Genomic DNA, 22,340 nt, shown 5'->3' with positions numbered 1-22,340 from the left:
AACCAGACACTGACTAGTTGGACTCAGTCGCTGGGTATGTCACATTAGATGATCGGATTCACGAGTGCACACTGCCGACCTCCATCAACTGCCTAAGATAATTTATGGTAAATGAAGGCTACGACTGAAAATTGCTGCAAAAGTCGTCTTATGTGACACGGACTTAACACTGCCAACTGAATCCTACAGGGAAGATGGGCCTGCTTATCCATGTACCAGCACCTCCTGGTTTTGACCTTTCCAAGTCCCTCTGAGTAACTGCAGTGAGTCAGTAAAACAGATGAACTGTCTGTTCTGCCTCATACATACATACTTTTTTATTTTTTTGTTTTCAATTATGCAGATTTGGAACCTTTTTTTTGGGGGAGTGAATGAGATGCTGAAAGCCTAGGAGCAGCTGCACTCCTGGAGGGCCGGCCTGCCTGTGGACGGAGACGTAAGATAGCATTAAGGTAGGTAGCCTTTGTATTTGTTGACTGGAATCAAAGACACCCGACTCCCCTCAAGTAAATGAGAGTGCCCTTCGTATTTGTCTAAAGATATTTCTTAATTTAATGTTTCATAGGGTGGCATGGTGGCGCAGTGGGTAGCTCTGATGCCTCACAGTTAGGAGACTCGAGTTCGCTTCCCGGGTCCTCCCTGCATGGAGTTTGCATGTTCTCCCCGTGTCTGCGTGGGTTTCCTCCCACAGTCTGAAGACATGCAGGTTGGGTGCATTGGCAAGCATAAATTGTACTTGGTGTGTGTGTGTGTGTGCCCTGCGGTGGGCTGGCACCCTGCCCAGGGTTTGTTTCCTGCCTTGCGCCCTGCATTGGCTGGGATTGGCTCCAGCAGACCCTGTAGTTAGGATATAGCGGTCTGGATAATAGATGGGTGGATCAATGTTTCATTTATGTATTTCGCAAACCTGTTTATGGCAATACAGGGTCAATGAGGGAACGCCATGGCTCCATGGCCCAGGGCAGAACACCTGTCCAGTAGAGGGCACATTAAAAAAAAGAGCAGGACAAATCGAGGTCAGAAATAAAAGGCAAAGAGGAGACAACAAAGTCTTTTCGGATTCGGATCATTCAATGCACAAAACGTGGATTTACACGATAATGGACCATACGCTATGAGAATCTGTGGTCCCGGAACAGTTAAAGCAACGACAAGTTGAATTTCAAAGAATACACAAATCGGTCAGGTGTATACTGATGATCACGGAGAAGCGATGCAGATTTTAACAGGCAAAAAGAAAGGTAATGTATATATTCAGAGAATATCATTACACAGTAAAGGAGATCGTGATATGCCATTCGTATTAAAATGTTTAGCGTTAGAATAGTTTTTGCTATGACAATCAATAAATCACAGGGACAAACATGAGAAAAAGTCGGATTATTTATGAAACGGAAACGATATTCACTCACGGGCAGTTATACGTTGCGTTGTCAGTGTGTCTCCAAAAAATATCGTTTTTAATGAAGCTTTAAAGTAAAAGTGCAAATAATGAAATTGAAACAATTCCAAAGAAAAAAAATTAAAATTGCATATCCGATTAACCAAACACAGGGGTTGGCGAGCGATGCCCCCTAGTAATATAAAAGACACAAAAGGTCACCAGGCACCTCGCGAGACTTGTGTGGCCCTTACCAGACGCGGGTTCTGCCAGTGAACGTTGACCTTCTACAGACAGCTCTGTGTCTTTCCTACTTCTGTCCAATCAACTGAATTGACCAAAGGTGGACTCCAAACGAGGCCCAGGAACATCTCAATGATGATCAATAGAACAGGATGCACCTGGGCCAGATTTCAACTGATATAGTCATATATATATCCTCTTTAATAAAACCCCTGTGTGCTTCCAGTTGTCAGTGTGTGTGACTTCTGGTGAAGTGCGCATGCGCGGGGCCACACGGCACGTGTTCAGTCTCTTTCTGTGCATTCCCTGTGTGTGCAGAGAGAGAGAGAGAGAGAGGGAGACACACACAGGTGCGTGTGCGCGCACGAGAGACAGACAGACACGCAGGCCCGTGCGAGAGACAGACACGCACGCACACACACGCACGCAGGCACGAGACAGAGACAGAGACACGCACGCAGGCCCGCCACAGAGATTAGTGATGGGAAGTTCGGATCATTTTACCGACTCGGACCTTTGAGTCTCGTTCAGCAAAATGAACGAATCATTTTTTGAGTCATTTCGTTCAATTCTGTTTCCGGCTCAGACTGCATAGGTTAAGCTTATGGGGCTGTCACGTGATGAACGAACGACTCGAAAAACCCGAAGACTCGAAAGGCGCGACTGAACGAATCACTCCCACGAGACGACTCGTTCTTCCCGAGTCGCATTAAAATGGTGCTTTTCAACTGCATAGTACGGCACAGCACGGTTCAGTACAGCTCACCTTGGTTCGGCTCAGTTCGCGTTTCAACTGCAGTTTAGTACCGCTTTAGAGTGGGCGGGATTATTCACGTGTCGTTATAGTTGCGCCGCCTCTACTGGCGTGACATCATCGTAAACGTGCCACAAACAAACACACAACAATGGAGCGTATCGACGGAATGGTGTTCTCCATTCTCGGCATGTGGATGCTTTTACCAACGAGAGGAACGTCTGTACTTCTTCAATAGACCACGAAACAGCCATTTTTAGTTAAAACAAAATGGTGCATCCGAACCTTCGCTGGCTGTGCTAAAAATCTAGCGGGTCTGTTGTGTCTCGTGTCGCAAGTTCAGTGACGCAGTAATGACGATTTTCTCCGGCCAATCAGTGACCAGCAGAGTTTACACGTCACGTTTGGTCGGTTCGGCGCTTGGAACCTCGGCTGAGGTGGTACTAAAAAAAAGGACCAGGTACTGTTCCCAGTGGAAAACCCCCCAAAAGTGAGCTGAACTGAACCGTGTCGTACCGTACTATGCAGTGGAAAAGCGCCAAAAAAAGATTCGTTCAAAATGAACGAATCATTCAAGAACGACCCATCACTACCAGAGAGACACGCACGCATACACACACACACGCACGCGCAGGCCCGCGACAGAGACAGACACACACACAGGCGCACGCGTGCATTGTTGCAATGTTACTTTTCTTGGTTGTTTATTAGATTACGGATTTTTCAAATGTTCATTTTTTTCCCTGTGTTTAAAACTCATTTAAAAAAGGTGTTTTTAGCGAGCGGGTCATAAGGCTATAGCGCGAACTCTTGCAGTGTTAGTTTTCTCTGTTGTTCAAGGTTTTCTTAGTGTTATTCAATGTTTTTACATTTAGTTTACTATTACTATGTGCATTCAATGGTATTATTAACTATATTTGTGCTTAAAATCTTAAAAAATATATATTTACATACAGTTCATACGGTCTGGAATGGATTAATTGTATTCACATACAATCCTATGGGGGAAATTACTTCGGTTCCGCTGTATTACTGTCTGACAAAATTACAGGCATTTTACGGAAATACAAACCAGTATTACTGCGAGAGAAAATTAAAGGCACACAATACAGTGACGCATATTACAGCCACATACAAGGTCCCTTGCCATTTAATAGAGACTGTTCCTACTAATGTTTATGCACTACTGTTCTAGCGCCCGTTATTTGTCTAGTTTATATATACTGTAATACGCTACCGTGGCTGTTCGTTTGTCTGTCCGGGATTTTAAATCACCTGTAGCTCGCAAACCTTTTGAACCGTTTGACCTGAAATTTGGTTCACGTATACAACGTGACATCTACTATCCGCTTTCGGGGTGATGATTGACCTCCAAGGTTATTCCTCTTTTTATTTTTTTAAATTGTAGAATCAACTCTTGGCAACGGCCAGCAGAGCAGCCATGCAGCGCATGCGTACGGGCACCATTCTCATTCCCTAGCACCTTCTCGGTCACTTCCTCTAGCTCTTCATATCTTAAGTCTTGAATCTGCCTCAAGAATGATTTAAGTGCCAGCTTAAGTAAAAAAAAAAAAAAAAAAGAAAAACATACTAAGTAATTGCAAGACAAATACTGACTTTTAACTCGAAAAGATGCCGACGAAAGAAGAGAAGCAGCGGGCCGCTAGGGTGGAGAAAAGAAGAGCTGCTCAGGAAGCAACGTACAGAGGAAGACGATGAAAACTAGGAATGCTCAAGTCAAGTGTATTCGTTCGTTGTGCAGTTACTGGTATATTTATATTTCAAGTAATATGGGTTTGAATATTTGTGTCAATGTGGTATTTCATTTTTTTTATTACATTTTTATAAATTTCTACAAAAAAGTTCAAAATGGAAAAAATGAACTTAAATGATGTGGAAAAAAAGGGAAAATGCTTAATAATGCCCCTTGAGAAAGGCAGGATGTGAGACTCGCTGCTATCACCGGTAGAAAATATGGACGTGTGTGGCCACAAGGGCAGACCATTTGTGTTACTGACGAGTTTTCAAACATCCATAAGCATGGATTTCAGCTTCCTGAAAAGAAACTGAAGCTGTTTTAGATGTTTGTATTCAGTATTATTATTACTGTATTAGTGTTTATTAAGAAAACTTTTACAGTCGGCAATGAAAAATCAAGTAAGTATGACACCATGTTCGGCACTAAACTGAGTATGCCGAAGTCCTGAAATTTTAAGCTTTCAAATTTTATATGATCGAGTGTAGTGTTATATTTCTTTTGAACACAAGGTGGTGCTGTCTCACCACTGACGCCATTGACTCCTTCGTCTGTTCTATTTTCTAATGGGACGCTAAAGAGTAGAGTGGCAGCATCGGGTACAACAGAGATACCAGTCTGTTGTAGGGTACAAACGTGGCACAACCCCACGACCCATTAATGTCAGTCATTATACAGGGGTGAATCCAAAAAGTAAGGGCAGTCTGAAAATCACACGGTAACCACAACAGATTGAAGCTGACGCAATACGGCACATTTACGATGGCTGATGGGAAGTTCAAACACAAATAGCGCAGCACTCTGCCATTTTAATAGTCAAAGTCAAATATACATGGACACTCCACTGCGGGATTGCAACATCATTGAAAAACGTGGTGTAGTGAGATTTCTTTGGGCAGTGGGAGAGAGAAGCCTGCTTAACGTCACCGAAGGATTTTTGCTCAGTACGGAAATTAAAACAGCACGACTCCACGAAAAGTTTAGGAATGGGTAGAAAAGATTTAAAGGGGGAAGAACAAGTGTAACCGACAAAGCTCAGTCTGGCCGACTGCCAACAATCGTGCCCACAAGCCAGTGCTGGATTAACCAAATAAGCAAAGTAAGCACATGCTTAGGGTTTCAAGGGTAAAGGGGGCACCACAAAAATTTTTCATGGCCGAATTTATCACATAAATTATTAAATTTGTAGCCATTTTCAAAATTTAATGAAAAATGAATAATGCCTCCCTGTACCTCCCTATGCCATCACTGTTCGTAGATGGCGCCTTACACAGTGCGTTCTGCATACTGGTGCCATCTACGATGGGGAATGGTTATGCCCTTAAACGCCATGTTATGTCAAAATATTGTGAAAATAATTTGATTCAAAACAATGTGTTTTTATATTTTTAAATAATAGTTAATAGTTGATTAAAAATTATCACAGAATTGTGTTTTGTGAATTATCTGTTATTTAACTTAAAATACAGTGGCTGCAGGTTTTCATTCTAACCATCTTCTTCATTAGTGACCAGTTTTGGCTGCTAATTAACTTCTTTTGCTTTAGTTTTAATTAACTTGACTCAGGCCCCTTTGTTGTCTGTCTTTCCTTAATTAGCAGCCAAACAATAATGAGACACAAAACAAGTGACCAGCTCACCTGTGCCCATCACACAATATCTGAAAATAAAGAAAGGTCTGGTTGATCTCTCGGCTCACTAAAACATTTTGACGGTGTTCAAAAAACCGAAAAATTGTCAGTTTTGGAAATGTCTGCTGTGGCAGAATGAGAGCAGCAACAAGCCGTGGAATTAAAGAACGAGTTTAATGAACGGCAAGAATCGGCTTCTTATTAAGAGATTGGTGGGAGTTTGAAGCCCCAGTTTAGCTGTGTCACGTCTCATTTCTGTTTGGCTGTCATTTAACGAAGAAAAGAATCAGTTCAGAGGACTGAATCCTTAAACACAAGACTATTAAAATGAAGTATAAAGGAGTTAATTAGCAGTGAAAAGTGGTCACTGATTAGGGAAAGTGTTAGAATGGAAACCAGCAGCCACTGCGGCCCTCCAGGCCTGGAGTTCAAGACCCCCTGCCCTACTGTATCACCTACTCCAGACTCATCCAATTCCATATCAACCTCACAAGATTCATCCCAAAAGCCTGAACAAAAACAGGAATGTTAAAAGGACATATAATCCACACTTACTTGGTTATAGATTAACTTTTACGATGAAGCACGGTGAGCATTGGCCTTATTATCATCAGTGAGGTACTAGCAACCAAAAGCATGAAGCCTTCAGCTATAAAGCCATTTGGAAATAAAAAATATACTACTTACAGCCTTTAAATCAGTCGACCTTCTAAAGTGAAAATCTTCAGACTTCACAGAAAACATTCTGGCATGTTTGTACAACAAACCAGCAGGCACTCTGAGCATCGAATTGCCAGAAATAAGAAAGCTCACACAACTTCAGAACAGCCCGTCTCGCTTTGTGCAATAGATGTGGGCACCGAAATTCGAAACGAAATTCAAACTTAAAACATATTCCTTTCTGCACTCTCTTTACTAGGGCGGCACGGTGGCGCAGTGGGTAGCGCTGCTGCCTCGCAGTTAGGAGACCTGGGTGTTCGCTTCCCCGGTCCTCCCTGTGTGGAGTTTGCATGTTGTCTACGTGGGTTTCCAGTGCTTTGGCGATCCTAAATTGTCCCTGGTGTGGGGGTGTGTGTACCCTATGATGGGATGGCACCCTGCCTGGGGTTTGTTTCCTGCCCTGCTCCCTGGGATTGGCTCCAGCAGACGCCCATGACCCTGTGTTAGGATATAGAGCAGTGAAAGGCAACCTTTTTCGAGTTGCGGCGCACTAAGTCCAAAAATTTTTGACTGCCCATAAATAAAGTCATGACGACACAATCTATGGACAATCGCCAATAAAAACAGTTAATCTTACAAGTTTGAAAGACATTTTATTAATAAAGGAATCAAAGGATAAATCTTAAATTTAATTAATGTGAACGTTGAGATTGTTTTTCAGCACATATGAGATGGAATGCGAGGATCAATTTTCAAAAGACAGACGCGCATTTCCTTGTCATTTGAAGTCTCTCGCGTTTCTTAGACTTCCTTTCCGTAAGTGTTCCGTTATCTGTTTTTCCAACATAAAATATTTTTTTTAAACGTTATCTTTTTAATGAACCATAAGTTAAAAAACACTAGCAATTTTAAATATTTTACAAAAGTTTTCGTGGCGCCCCTACAAAATTCCACGGCACAGGGCACCGGTTGCCCGACAATGATATAGAGGTTAGGAGCAGGCACTGATACAGCGCATTGCCGCACCCACCACACCCATCACAAACTAACTCAGGATCCAGATTAGGACCCGAGTGCAGCCATGCAATGGGTGATACCTCAGCACCACATCAGTTCAGATGGAGTGGAACAGTGAGAGGTTTTTGTATGGTGGCTGGAGTGCCAGTTCTGCCACCAACCCCCTAGTTTTTCCCTACAGATGCAGATTAGCGTCATAGCCAGGACGGAGCAATTGAAGGTTAAGGGCCCAACAGAGCAGAGTCCCTTTTGGCATTTACCGAATTCAAACTGGCAACTTTCCGATTGCCAGCGCAAATCCCTAACCTCAGAGCCACCACTCTGCCAGGATATAGCCGGTTGGATAATGGATGGATGGATGGATGGATATTGGGTCCCAAGGCCAAAGAAAGGTTAAGAACCACTGACTTAGTTGGTATCTGCTGCCACCTAGTGTTATGTTATGTTAGTGTTACGCGTACCTCTGTTGTAAGTTGCTTTGGATAAAATCACCTGGCAAGCAAATAAATGTAAATATAAACCAAGTGTCATTTCACTACACAATCTGGTAAGTAGCTGGTTAAGGTGGTCATCCCGCTTCACAATATGGAGTGTGCCTTATTGAGTCTCTTTACAGGTCCTTTTGAAGGTCACTTCTGCTCAAGTGATTTTGTTTGAGTTTATACGATAGAGCTTTGGATTGGGGGCTTTGACGCCTTAGCTAAATCTTAATTACCTTTGTGACAGTTAAGATTTGTGAAAAGCAGTGCAGGCAATTCAGTCTGAGCCGCTAAAGAAGATGCGTATCTCCTGGTAAACACAGAGACGAGCCCAAGCCATTGAGACCCCCACTTCCTGTGTGTCATTTATGAGTCTGCGATGAAGGAGATGCAAGTGGCAGAAGCAGGCGCTCAGCCAAGTAGAAATGTGCTGTCTGGTCGAGAACGGCTTGGTAATGAACGGCAGGCCAACTCTGCGGACGACACTTGCAGCGCTTGCCAGAGGGGTGAGTCTTAATGATGGCCAGCCGCCTGGAGCAACGGTTTAAGCATACTTTCCACTCTGTGCTGGAGGAGGAGGAGGAGGAGGAGGCAGGAAACTGGCAAATTGGTCCCAGATCCGCTGGCAGGCTGCAGTCGCTCCTTCAGACTAATTTTAGTCGTCGGACGCACTCGACATGGGGCTCGATCTCTGAGCTGACCCTCCAGCCCACTGCTCTGACGGCAGGAGAGAGGCAATGGCTTCGGGTCTATGGTGTGGTGGGGGAGACTGGCTTCAGGCTGGGACTCGATTTGTGCGTGGCATGGTGATCGCAGCTCTGAGGAGATGGCATGCAGAGCGAGGGAGGCCTGGGCGGACGATTGGAGACATCTACCAGGTATGGCCTTCCTAAACGGAGGGAGAAGGGGGCCTGGGGCACTAGGGGATCATCACACCAGAGGCTTCTATCCATCCTGGTGTCCAGATTCAGGCAGTCATCATGATGTTATATCACTTAGATGGAAGGTGAGGGTGGAGTGGATGGTGGGTAGCGGGAGCATCAGGGCCAGATGTAGCAGTAAAAGATGCATTTCTGGTGGAACTTGAGGTCTTTAATTTAAACCCGTACAGTGTTTTGTGTTAGGGGGTGGGACAGCTGCCTGGTTGACTTACTCCTGATGGGAGACACAATGAGCCTCACAACTGGATTTTTGGGATCACAGTCCCCCAGTAATGTTTAAGGATCCTTTCAAGCCTCAGAAGACTCCAGTGCCACTATTGAACATCGTAAGGTGAAGAACAACTAAAGAAAACACAGGGATGGCTGAATGGTTGCTGATGCTGATCTTTTGACAATTATAACACCTTGCTGCTCCACAAGAGTGAGCGATGATGTGGGATGATGGGTGTTAGTGTGCCTGTACTGTAGAAAAACCTCATGGCGCAGAAGAGAGAGGGAAGACCACGTTTTTAATGGCAGGTAATGTCCACGTTCCTTTAACAAGGTATCCCTCTTCAGAGCCTACATTTAAGAGCAGATTAAAGTTGGGCCTTGGAGAGCAGTTGCAGAATATGTGTCCCTAAAGTGGTCTGCGGTCAGCTCACTGCTGATGATCGATCTGACTGCCAGTCTCTCCTGCCACCGTGAAAATGATGGATGAAATACCAATAGACCACCATAGAGCATGGTGGCATGCAGCTTGTGTGATGTTGGCAATCTGGTCAGTTCACTGCTGATGATCGACCTGACTGCCAGTCTCTCCTGCCACCAAGAAAATGATGGATGAAATACCAATAGACCACCATAGAGCATGGTGGCATGCAGCTTGTATGGTGTTGGCAATCTGTTGTGTAGAAATGTAAATGGTGCTGTGAAAGACATTTGTGAGCTTTGACTGAGTTAATGGGTTTTGGTAATGGAAGGAGTGTCTGGATGGATGTCAAATAAACAACTGCAGTGCCAATCTGGAAATGAATCCAATAAGCAGTTTCCAGTCTCAAAAAGCAGGTGCAGATTCTGGAAAAGAATACTAAATAATTCACTTTATCCACTGTCTCTCTCTCTCTTTCTTATATATACGTATAATCCTAAGCCTAAAAGTGCAATTTTCTGCAACGATTTTATATCACATTTTTATGTCACGTTTTTTGTCACGCTTTAAATCTGGCTTGTTTTAAAGCCTAAGTATATATGTATGGTATCATTCTTTTCAGAATTTATTGAACTTTAATATGATGCTGTTAGATTTTCAGATTCTTATTCCATTTTTAAATTATAAACAAAAAAATATCAAGAACTCACGTCCCGCGGGATGAGTCTTTGTGCCAAGAGATTTAGCCATACCCGGGGCTGGAAATAAAAGACAAAGAGTAGATGACAAAGACAGCTGCTGTACAGGCTTTTAAATGTTCGAAACGCCATGCGAGATTCAGATCACACAGCACGCCAGCAGCTGATCGAGCAAAGAGGAGGTAGAAAAAAAAAACTGTGTTTGTTTCTCATTGTATCGCCGTTTAAGAGGGGGTTTCGGAGGAGCAACTGCGTCTCCTTGGGGTGCGTTCAGCCCCCGTCTTCACAACGCGAGCGGCAGACACGTGAAGTGGCTGGCACATAGTGCAGGCCGGGGTGGTTGAGGAGTGAAGCAAGCAGGGGGGAACCCCCTAGTTTTACTATAACAATAATAATCACAACCATGATCATAGTGCGTACTGATTATAATCGTTACATACAGTCATGTGGAAAAGTAAGTACACCCCATTACATTTTTTTTTTTTACGTTTTCAACATGCAGTATGTGAACATATGAAGATTTGATCTTCATTTAAACAATATCTTTATTAATAGGTGATGTAATAAAAAAATGGACTCTGCAGTAATTTATTCAATGAAAAACTTAACAGATACAGTATGTCATTTCTGTCTTTGGAAAACGTTAAGCCCCACCTTGGCTGTAACAGCTGGTCTTACCTCCTCAAGTCGACATTTTTTCCTAGAACTGTCTGGCCATCTCTGACATTGACTAGAAGAAAGCTTTTCTCACTTTTCCATGCAGAATTCTTGCATCCATACAATGTTTGAGGGGTGTCTCACATGAACAACCTGTTTCAAATCCCCCCGGAGCATCTCAATGGGATTCAGATCCGGGCTTTGATATGGCCATTCCAGGACCCTCCATTTCTTTCCTTTCAGCCATTCCTCTCTGGATTTAGTGGTATGTGAAAGGTCCACTTTTCGTTGGAGCTTCAATGTTCTGACAAGTGATCTCATGTTATTCTCAAACACCCTCTGGTAAAAGGAAAAATTCACAGTGGAACCAGTGATGGTGAACTGCCCAGGCCCTGATGAAGCAAGGCAGCCTCAAACCAGAAAATTTCCACTCCATGCTTTACAGTTATTGCCAGGTTTTTCTATTGGAATGATGTCTTTGTTTTTCACCAAACATATCTTCGGGTACTATAGTCACATAACTTTACCTTTGCCTCATCTGCCCAGGTCACATTGTTCCAAAAGTCCTGGTCTTTGCCTAGATGTTTGCTGGCAAACTTTCAATTCTGCCCTGATGTTCTTTCTGGGCATCATAAGTTTCCTGCTGGCACACCTGCCATGTACTTGTACATCTAATTTGTGTGGCCCCTTTCTAACAGTAGACTTGTGGCAAGAGCAACCTGGAGGTCGTGCAGTGAAATTCTGAAGTTCCTGGAGATTCCTGTCAGCATTTTGCATTCTGCTTTCCACCTGAACTTGATTAGATGGCCTGGCATGGACAATTTGGCAGCTGCTTGAAATATTCTCCACTTGTAGATGATCTTCAGGACAGTGGAATGGTTGTTTTCCAATTGTTTCAAATCACTTCTCCAACTTATAGGAATCTCCAGCCTTCTTTCTGAAGGCCTTTTGATCTTGGCACAGTGAGAACACACACTTCAACAACAAAGAGCAAACCAAGCTCAGTGTGTGAGGTTTAAATAAGATAGCTTGAGACAAAGCCCCCTCTGATGATGTTCTCTAGATTTCCACCTGATGTTAAGTTTAGACATTTGAGGTAGTGACAAAATATAGGGGTGGACTTACTTTTTCCTAATGTGAAATTTGCATTCATGTCTGTTTAAATTATGCAGCGGATTACAAAATGTAAATGTGTTATGATGTTTGTTATATCAAGATACTGTTTAAATGAAGATCAAATCTTGGTACATCCACATATGTTTAAAAAGAAAAGAACATTTCATGGGGTGTACTTACTTTTTCACATGACTGTACATCCATTTTCTGAACCTGTATATTTCTGCAAGGGTATCCCAGCATCAGCATCAAGCAAAAACGTAGGAACTCATCCTTGATGGACTGCCAGTCCATTTCATGGTACACTTAATCACACAGCCTCACTCACACATGAGGCCAGTTTTAGGAGTTAATGTCAGGACCATCGCCTCTCTCTGTGAGTCAGCAAGACTAAGGAGATGATCACTGATTTCAGGAAGCAGCAGGTACGTGAGACCCCCAATTTATGTTTGGGTTGTGGCTGTGGAAAGCGTCATCCGTTTTAAATTCCTGGGGGTTACCATCACCAGTGATCTCAGGCAGACAAAACACGCTACAGTGGCCACCAAAAACGCTCGGGTATGTGAGGAAGGCCCAAAGGTCTCGAGCAGCCCTCATCGGCTTTTAGAAATGTACTGTAGAGCCCGTCCTGACCGGCTGCATGGTGTGCTGGTATGGCATTGGTTTAGCTAAGAACTGCTAGGCATTGCAGAGGCTGGTGAGGACAGCACAGATCTTCATTGGCACACACATATCATCTCTGCAGGTCATTTTTGCCAAGTGCTGTCTGGCAAAGGCAAAACAAATCATAAAGGACCCCAGTCACCCAGTGTGGACATTTTTCTCCATTTTCTTTGCTATGGAACTACTAACAGCAGAACTGTGAGATTTAGGAACGGTTTCCACCCACAGGTAATATGGCTGCCCAGCTGTCATATGTGATAAACTGTCTGTAATCAACCAAGTGAATGAAGTGCCAGAACTTCTAAGGTTGTCTTATATGTAGTGTCATGCTCAGTCTTATTTACTATTATTATTATTATTATTATCAAAATTAGATTTAAGTTTGTTTTTTCTTCCTGATGTTTTATGTTGCTTATTGTGTCTGCAAGGAACATTACGCAAGTACGAATTTCACTGTACATTGTACATGTGACAATAAGGGACCTTGGCCTTATAAACTCCGGCACTGGACGATATGCAGGAACCTATCCTTTGTAATAGTAGACATACAAACCAATTCACCCGATTTAAGGTTCAACTAACATGCATGAGGGATTCAGAGTCTCTGCAGAAAGCCATGCTGACACATACATCCATCCATCCCATCCATTATCCATCCCACTCACGGGGGTCTGCTGGAGCCAATCCCAGCCAACACAGGGCGCAAGGCAGGAAACAAACCCCGGGCAGGGTGCCAGCCACCGCAGGGTGTGACACATGCAGAATGTGCAAAATCCACACAGAGGGTGACCAGGCCAGGAATTGAACCCGTGTCCTTGGAGCCGTGAGGTAGTATCACTAACCACTGTGCCACTGTATGACTCCAACTGTGATTATTAGTTAATGTATTTATTTTACTGATGGTATATTTCATGTTTTGCATGGTGGCACAACAGTTATGTGTAAGAATTCTGGCCTGGTCACTGTCCATGTGCATGCCTGCGTGGACCCCTCTTCCACATTAGGGAATCCATTCCCGGACGGGTTTATCCATTCTCAGGAATTCGGGAATCCCGGGCACCCGGGGATGACACAGTGCACGGGCATCTCACATGTGAACAGTTTTAGAACGACCGACACTTATTTTTAATAAATCTGCTGCAATATGTTGACACCAATAAAAGACTGACCTTAACTACAAGCAGTTCATGCTCTCATATAAGTATCTAGTTAGTTGCGGTAATAAGCACAACGTGTCCAGCGTGCGGGCATCCAGGCAAGAGCACACATTCGTGCAGAGTACGCCAGCCGCTGAGAAAGCACGCTCTGCCTCCACTGAGATCAGATACTGATGCACTTGTTCTAAACAACACCCGCACTTGCCATTGCTCTGAAACACCGCCATTTCAGCTTTTACTGATGCATCCAGTTTCTTGTCATCATTCTGTGATGGCAAGTTTGTTGGCACGGCTAATGCGGATGCAACAGACTGACACATACTGTAGCAATTTCAAGTTGCTGTTCAAAGCTGTTGTCTGACAGACTTCAATGAAGTCAGCCCCGTCCCGGCATTCGTGAGCTGCAGAGTGCAGAATCCTCCCAGTCCACTGTGCTCAGTCTTAGTGGGAGCCGGGAGACTGACGACTGCTGCTGGTCTGTTGTTGACTGAATTAATCAGCAACACACTACACTGTGGGCCAATAAACCGCGCCACTTAATTATTTTCAACTATAACTCTGTTATTTCTTGATTGAGTTTTACACTTTTACACACTATATATACAAGCTTGGCCGTTCCCGGTTTCCCGGAATTGCAGCAGTTGTAAATGCGGGAATGAAAAATGTCCGGGAATCCCTGGCTCCCAATTATGTGGATTCCCTATTTCACCTGCTGCAGGTTGATTGGCAACTGTAAATTGGCCCCACATAAGTGAGAAGGGCCGTGTGCATAAAGCTACCCTTTGATGGGCAGGCTTCCCAACCAACACTTGGCCTTGTAACCTCATGCTGCCAGGACAGGATCTGACCACCCACAATCCCTGGATGAAGTAGGCTTGTGAATGCTGTGCCATCTGTATCTGCTGTAATATTACCTGTCATAGTGTAATTATTTTAATTAAGAGACCTTGTCATGTACAACATAAGACAGCTGCATAAAAAACAAAAATTCTGCCATCTGCTCTAAAGCCCCTTGCCTGCTTGAACAGCTGTTCAGTTTTGTTCATTTTCTCTGCCTCTCATCTTCTCAGTATATGAAGACCATCAATGTCACCAACTCTCCTATGGATTTCACCAGGCCGAGATTTGATTTATCACCTTGTTAACTAACGTTGGCATAATTGAATGTGTTCCAGATGACGGAAGGAAGACTATGCCAGGTTCATCTGCTGGACGGGCGGAAGCTGGAGCTCTTAGTTCAGGTGGGCTTTTGTGTGTGTGTGTGTGTGTGTGTGTTTTTAATTTTTTTTGATCTTTGATGTTGTAAAGACGTATCTGCTTTTGAATCCTCGGACCCAAATGGTGGCAACCGTTTAGTGGCTTTGGATTCAGCTGCAGAGTACCTCAGCAAGGGGGTTGCTACCCATCAAGATCTGATCTTTTTCTAAACTTAGTTCTGCCACTGAGAGTGTTTGGGCCATCCGTGACAGAGTGGCAGACCAAAAATGTATTTCAAAAGGCAGCCACAGATAAAGGGCAGTTGATGGCGCCCTGTGACTTTCTAACTTCCCTGTCTTCTCTTCCCCAGCCCAAGCTGCTGTCCCGAGAGCTGCTCGACTTGGTGTCGTCTCACTTCAACTTGAAAGAGAAGGAGTACTTTGGAATAACCTTCATCGACAACTAGTGAGTAGGGGAGCCAACCGGCCAGAGTTGTTCTGGTAGTGCAGTCTGTGGGGAGCTGACTGTTCCTCGCTTCCATTTACCCGTCCATGTCCTCTCACTTTCGGGCTGGAATTCGTCAGTGCCAAGAGAAACTCTGATTTCATTTTTCCATCAGCCTCCAGTTTATTACCATTTGAGTCATAAGACAGCTTATCCACTGCCACTTGTTTTACTGCCTAAACCGGCTAGACAGAGAGACTTTTCCGATTTCCTTGATGGTTTAATATTTACATGTATATGTTTAGCAGGTTCATTTATCCTGAACTTTTTGACTCTGTTTACATCTGTAAGGTGGGCCATTTTGAGGCGCAGTGGCCCGTGTGGAATTTGCATACGCTCTCCATGTCTACGTGTGTTTTCCAGTGGGTACTCCAGCATTCCCATAGACGTGCATCTTCATTTAACGGATAGTGCTAAGTCAGTCCTCTGTCAGGGTGTGTGCATGCCAGGCCCAAGCCTCATCCAGGCCTGATTCATGCCTTGCCCCGGTGGTGTCGAGGCACTGGCTCCTATAATCCTGAATTTCATTAAGTGGCTCTGAGAAATTGATGTCATTAGGAGAGCGATTGGCGTTTATTCATCGGCTCTGCCATTTAGTCAGTCAGGTCCTCTGATATACTGTGTGAACGGCTGTGTTCCAATCAGAATGATCCATAAAAAAAAAGTGAAATTGTGACGTTCACACCAAACTTAAAACAACATCCTGCAACCTTCTGTTCCGGCAACAGAGAATAGCACAAGGAAATCCAAGAAAGGCCATGAGATGGCTGTCACACTACACCACTTTCATTCGGAGAGCTTGCCGCACTTCTCAATTTCAGTTGTTGGATCTCGTTGCCTTCAGGATGTCTGCTTATATGACTAAGAATTGCAGGGAGTGATGGATTATAAAACTCCTTAATGACTTCTCACCACAGTTTTAGATTTCTAAAGTATCACAAGCTCCATGTGTTTAGATAGGTACTATAGATAGATAGATAGATAGATAGATAGATAGATAGAGTGCGGTGAGCTGGAACCCTGCCCGGGGTTTATTTCCTGCCTTGCGCCCTGTGTTGGCTGGGATTGGCTCCAGCAGACCCCCATGACCCTGTAGATAGGATATAACGGGTTGGATACTGGATGGATGATTTAACAGATGGATTCCTGTACTTGGTCCTCCTTGCGTGGAGTTTTCATGTTCTCCCCGTGCGTGTCTGCGTGGGTTTCCTCCCACAGTCCAAAGACATGCAGGTTAGGTGCACTGGCAATTTTAATTTGTCCCTGCTGTGTGCTTGGTGTGTGTGTACCCTGTGGTGGGCTGGCACCCTACCCAGTGTTTGTTCCTGCCTTAGGCCCTGTGTTGGCTGGGATTGGCTCCAGAAGACCCCCGTGACCCTGTAGATAGGATATAGCAGGTTGGATACTGGATGGATAGATAGATAGATATGAAAGGCACTAGATAAATAGACAGACTGCGGTGGGCTGGCACCCTGCCCAGTGTTTGTTCCTGCCTTGCGCCTAGTGTTGGCTGGGATTGGCTCCCGTGACCCTGTAGATAGGAAATAGCGGGTTGGATAATTAATGAATGGATGGATAGATAGATCAATCTTTATTGTCATTGTCACTTTTGCAAAGGAACAATGAAATTAAAGGTGCAGTCGACTCAGTGTGAAGGATAAGAGTTAAAAAGACAAGAAGAGAGAAAATAAGAACAAACTGAATAGCAATAAAAATACTTTACAAAATATACATATTGCACTCGTTATATATACAGATTGCACTGGTTAAATGTACGAATTGCATTGGTTGACTTAAAGTCTTTATTGTACATTTAGAGAATGATATGGAGCAGTTTTATTCTGAGTTCAGGGCCGTGATTGCTGTTTTTAAGGCGGTATATCCTGGTTTTCATTGCTCTGTATTATCTCTTGCCCGATGGCAAAAGCTGCAAGAGGCAATGACCGGGATGTGATGAATCCTGTGACATGTCTATTGCTTTTTTGCGGCATTGGGAGGTGTAGATTTGTTCCAGAGTGAGGAGGTACAACCAATTGTTCTTTCCGCTGTCCTGACGACCCTGTGGAGCGCTCTCCTTTCTGAGGAAGTGCAGATGCCATACCGCACACACCATCCGTACCTGAGCACACCCTCGATGGAACAGTGATAAAAGGCAAGGAGCAGATTTTTGGGGAGTTGATAGCCAGCTAACATGCCACCTGATCAACAACAACAACATTTATTTATATAGGACATTTTCATACAAAAAAATGTAGCTCAAAGTGCTTTACAAAATGAAGAATAGAAAAATAGAAGACACAATAAGAAAATAAAAATAAGTCAACATTAATTAACATAGAATAAGTAAGGTCCGATGGCCAGGGTGAACAGAAAAAACAAAAAAAAAACTCCAAAGGCTGGAGAAAAAAAAAAAAATCTGTAGGGATTCCAGACCAAGAGACCGCCCAGTCCCCTCTGATCAAACTGGTGGCTTTACAAATGTTTCCCAGTGTGGAAGACAGGGGACGTCACAGGGTCCCAAATACTGGACACTACTGATATGAACATAGTGATGTGTACTAATACAATGATTTCATTTCTTCCGAGTATTTTTCAGGTTCTCTAGAATTGTTCCACACAGCACAGTGCACAGAGGGACAGTGAACCCTTCCTCTTTCTCCTCTTCCTCCCTACTCCGCACAAATATTGCCCACTGCCCCCAAGTTGAAGTTCCTTAGGCAAGGCAGAGTGGCTCTTTTTAAACCTGATCCTGGAAATACTTGCTTTTTGATAAATAGGGATACTTCATCCCTTTAGCTCCCCCTGGCGGCACCCATAGCACACAGCAGAGTTGTTCCATGGGACTATAATTCCCAGCATGCTCCATGGACTGGAAATTGGGAGCAGCGACACGAGAAGGCTGCTATCTAGTGTGTCGGAGCGGGGGTATATCCTCTGAAAAGGCTAACTCTCCTGGTCCATTCATTACTCTGGCCTTTCTTTCTAGCAAGGGATCAGCTTCCCACCTGTTCAGGATGCCACTTCATTCTTGTCCTTCTACTCCACCCTCCCTTCATGGCAAGGGACACCACAGGGAAAATGGAAATGGACAAACAGGAGGCACTGGACTGACAAGTCCCTCCACTTTTCTTCTTTCCTTGCCTGACACGCTGTCTGCACTGTATCTGTGGCTGAGCACTCATTGGTTATCAACTCTCAAAAACAACAAGGGGGTCCAATGTACAACTTGTGAAAAAATGATTTTGGTGAAGGCTTATTGCAAAATGTTATGATTGAGTCACTGGAGATGTTGCACTACACAGCTAGTGGCCATGCTGTGACAGTCTACTGTTCGCTAATATTAGATAGATAGATAGATAGATAGATACTTTATTAATCCCAAGGGAAAATTCCCATACTCCAGCAGCAGCATACTGATAAAAAACAATATTAAATTAAAGAGTAATAACAATGCAGGTATAACAGACAATAACTTTGTATAATGTTAACGTTTACCCCCCTGGGTGGAATTGAAGAGTCGCATAGTGTGGGGTCTCCTCAGTCTGTCAGTGGAGCAGGACGGTGACAACAGTCTGTCTCTGAAGCTGCTCCTCTGTCTGGAGATGATCCTGTTCAGTGGATGCAGTGGATTCTCCATGATCCTCACGGGAGGAAACCGGAGTACCCGTCTTTTACCAGAACTCACTAAACATAACTTCTTGGGGTCAGTGTGTTGTCACATGTACCGAGTACAGGAAATTCTTACTTGCTTCTGGTAATCAAACATGTAACAAGTTGTCATGCCACATATTACTACCATGCCTCAAAACGTCTGTCTTCCTTAGCATAAGTGTAACGACTAAATAATCCCATACAACAACAACAACATTTATTTCTATAGCATGTTTCCATACAAATGATGGAGCCCAAAGTGCTTTACAAGAAAAATAAAATTAGGCAACACTAATTAACAAAGAATAAAGTAAGGTCCCGTGGCCAGGGAGGACTTAAAAAAAACTCCAGACGACTGGAGAAAAAAATAAAACAAAATCTGCAGGGGTTCCAAGGCCACAAGACCACCAGTGGGCATTCTACCTACCATAAATGATCTCAATCAGTCCTCGTGGTTTTCAGGCTTCATGTGGAAGAATTTGATGATGATGATGATGGTCATGTGAACATCTGGCCTTCAATCCATCGATGTACCGACTGCACGGTGCTTTGATCAGGTGGTTGCGGTGCTGATCGCCACCACAGAAAACCGTGAAGAGAACAGCAGAGAAAATAGGGGTTAGTGCGGATTTTGGAGCCACGAAAAAAAATTGATAATTAAATGCTTATGCAGAATATCAGGGTTACACTAAAATGAAGCTCTGAGAAAGCCATGTTAAAGTAACTTGTTTTCAGCAGTGTTTTAAATGCTCCACCGTATTAGCCTGGTGAATTTCTATCGGTAAGCTTTTCCAAATTTTAGGTGCATAACAGCAGGAGGCCGACTCACCACTTCTTTTAAGTTTAGTTCTTGGAATTCTAAGCAGACACTCATTTGAAGATCTAAGGTTACGATTTGGAGCCTAAGGTGAAAAGCATTCCGAAATATAAGATGGAGCGAGATTTTTTAAGGCTTTGTAAACCATAAGCAGTATTTTAAAGTCAATTCTAAATGTCACGGGTAACCAGTGTAGTGACGCTAAGACTGGTGTGATGTGCTCGGATTTTCGGATACGCATTTGTGATGGTGTATAGTATACAGTACACCACAGTATACATCCAGATTCTAGGTGGTGAACTTTGCTTTACTTTACTTTACAGTGCAGACAGATGAGAGAGGTAGAGGCAAGGAAGAGAGACGGTAGAAAGAAAAAGAAAGCTAGCGATACATGTCTTGACCATGTTTGACTCCACACACAACTGCGAGGCAGCTTTCTCCACAATGAACATAATCAAAACTAAATATCGTCCCAGGCTCACCATTGAACACCTCCACATGTCTATGAGAACGGCTCTGACTCCATTCAAGGCCAGGTTTAAAATCCTGGCAGGATAAGCTAGAGCTCAATTCTCTCACTGAGCAATAAGGTGGGGCGATGAATATAAGAGGGGAGGAAAGTGAGCATTTAAAACTGTTTAAGTGTTAAGATGTGTTGAGGTTTATTATCTGTAAAATTGGTTGAGACTGTTGAGTCAAGATGTGAAACAGAAAAGAGGAAATTCAAGCTTTTTCTCCATTTATTTTATTTTTCTGAAGTTAAGCACTTTATTTAAACATGCACAATTTTCACATTGTATGTATTTTGTCTTATTTTGAAATGCAGCCCTACTTTTATTTAGTAAATTTAAGAACATTATATACTGTGACGGAACATTATACATATCTGCAGTCATACATGCAGTGGTGCTTAAAGGTTTGTGAACCCTTTAGAATTTTCTAGATTTCTGCATAAATATGACCTAAAACATCATCAGATTTTCACTCAAGTCCTAAAAGTAGATAAAGAGAAACCAGTTAAACAAATGAGACAAAAATATTATACTTGGTCATTTATTTATTGAGGAAAATGATCGAATATTACATATTTGTGAGTGGCAAAAGTATGTGAACCTTTGCTTTCAGTATCTGCTGTGACCCCCAATAACTTCAACTAAACATTTCCAGTAACTTCTGATCATTCCTGCACACCGGCTTGGAGGAGTTTTCGCCCATTCCTCCGTACAGAACAGCTTCAACTCTGGGATGTTGGTGGGTTTCCTCACATGAACTGCTCTCTTCAGGTCCTTCCACAACATTTCGATTGGATTAAGGTCAGGACTTTGACTTGGCCATTCCAGAACATTCACTTTATTCTTCTTTAACCATTCTTTGGTAGAACGACTTGTGTGCTTAGGGTCGTTGTCTTGCTGCATGACCCACCTTCTCTTGAGATTCAGTTCATGGACAGATGTCCTGACATTTTCCTTTAGAATTCTCTGATATAATTCAGAATTCATTGTTCCATCAATGAAGGCAAGCCATCCTGGCCCAGATGAAGCAAAACAGGCCCAAACCCTGATACCACCACCATCATGTTTCACAGATGGGATAAGGTTCTTATGCTGGAATGCAGTGTTTTCCTTTCTCCAACCATAACGCTTTTCATTTAAACCAAAAAGTTCTATTTTGGTCTCATCCGTCCACAAAACATTCTTCCAATAGCCTTCTGGTTTGTCCACGTGATCTTTAGCAAACTGCTGACGGGCAGCAATGTTTTTTGGAGAGCAGTGGCTTTCTCCTTGCAACCCTGCCATGCACACCATTGTTGTTCAGTGTTCTCCTGATGGTGGACTCATGAACATGAACATTAGCCAATGTGAGAGAGGCCTTCAGTTGCTTAGAAGTTACCCTGGGGTCCTTTGTGACCTCGCTGACTTACACGTGCGTCTTGCTCTTGAAGTGATCTTTGTTGGTCGACCACTCCTGGGGAGGGTAACAATGGTCTTGCATTTCCTCCATTTGTACACAATCGGTCTGACTGTGGATTGGTGGAGTCCAAACTCTTTACAGATGGTTTGGTAACCTTTTCCAGCCTGATAATCATCAACAACTCTTTTTGTGAGGTCCTCAGAAATCTCCTTTGTTCGTGCCATGATACACTTCCACAAACATGTGTTGTGAAGAGCAGACTTTGATAGATCCTATTCTTGAAATAACACAGGGTGCCCACTCACACCTGATTGGCATCCCATTGACTTGAATTTCATCTTCAAACTAACTGCTAATCCGTGAGGTTCACATACTTTTGCCACTCACAAATATGTCATATTCGATCATTTTCCTCAATGAATAAGTGACCAAGTATAATTTTGTCTCATTTGTTTAACTGGTTTCTCTTTATCTACT

At 43.4% G+C, this 22,340-nt stretch overlaps 1 protein-coding gene across 3 annotated transcripts in view; it reads left to right on the top strand.

Moving 5' to 3' along the window:
- LOC120540460 (FERM domain-containing protein 4B-like) overlaps nt 1–22,340 on the top strand; it is a 143,508-nt gene that overhangs the window by 43,796 nt on the left and 77,372 nt on the right. Inside the window, exons 3-5 of one of the 3 annotated variants that reach the window (XM_039771293.1) lie at nt 344–452; nt 14,959–15,024; nt 15,351–15,445. In XM_039771293.1, coding sequence (XP_039627227.1) covers nt 14,959–15,024; nt 15,351–15,445 — 161 coding nt within the window. In that variant the 5' untranslated portion in view covers nt 344–452. Of the gene's footprint in view, nt 1–343; nt 453–8,586; nt 8,799–14,958; nt 15,025–15,350; nt 15,446–22,340 lie in introns of those variants that run through there. The other 2 variants (XM_039771292.1, XM_039771291.1) reach the window with 2 other exon arrangements.

Source organism: Polypterus senegalus, chromosome 12 (genome assembly GCF_016835505.1).
Source record: "Polypterus senegalus isolate Bchr_013 chromosome 12, ASM1683550v1, whole genome shotgun sequence".
NCBI classification, from domain to species: domain Eukaryota; kingdom Metazoa; phylum Chordata; class Cladistia; order Polypteriformes; family Polypteridae; genus Polypterus; species Polypterus senegalus.
This window is presented reverse-complemented; position numbering and strand designations above follow the sequence as displayed.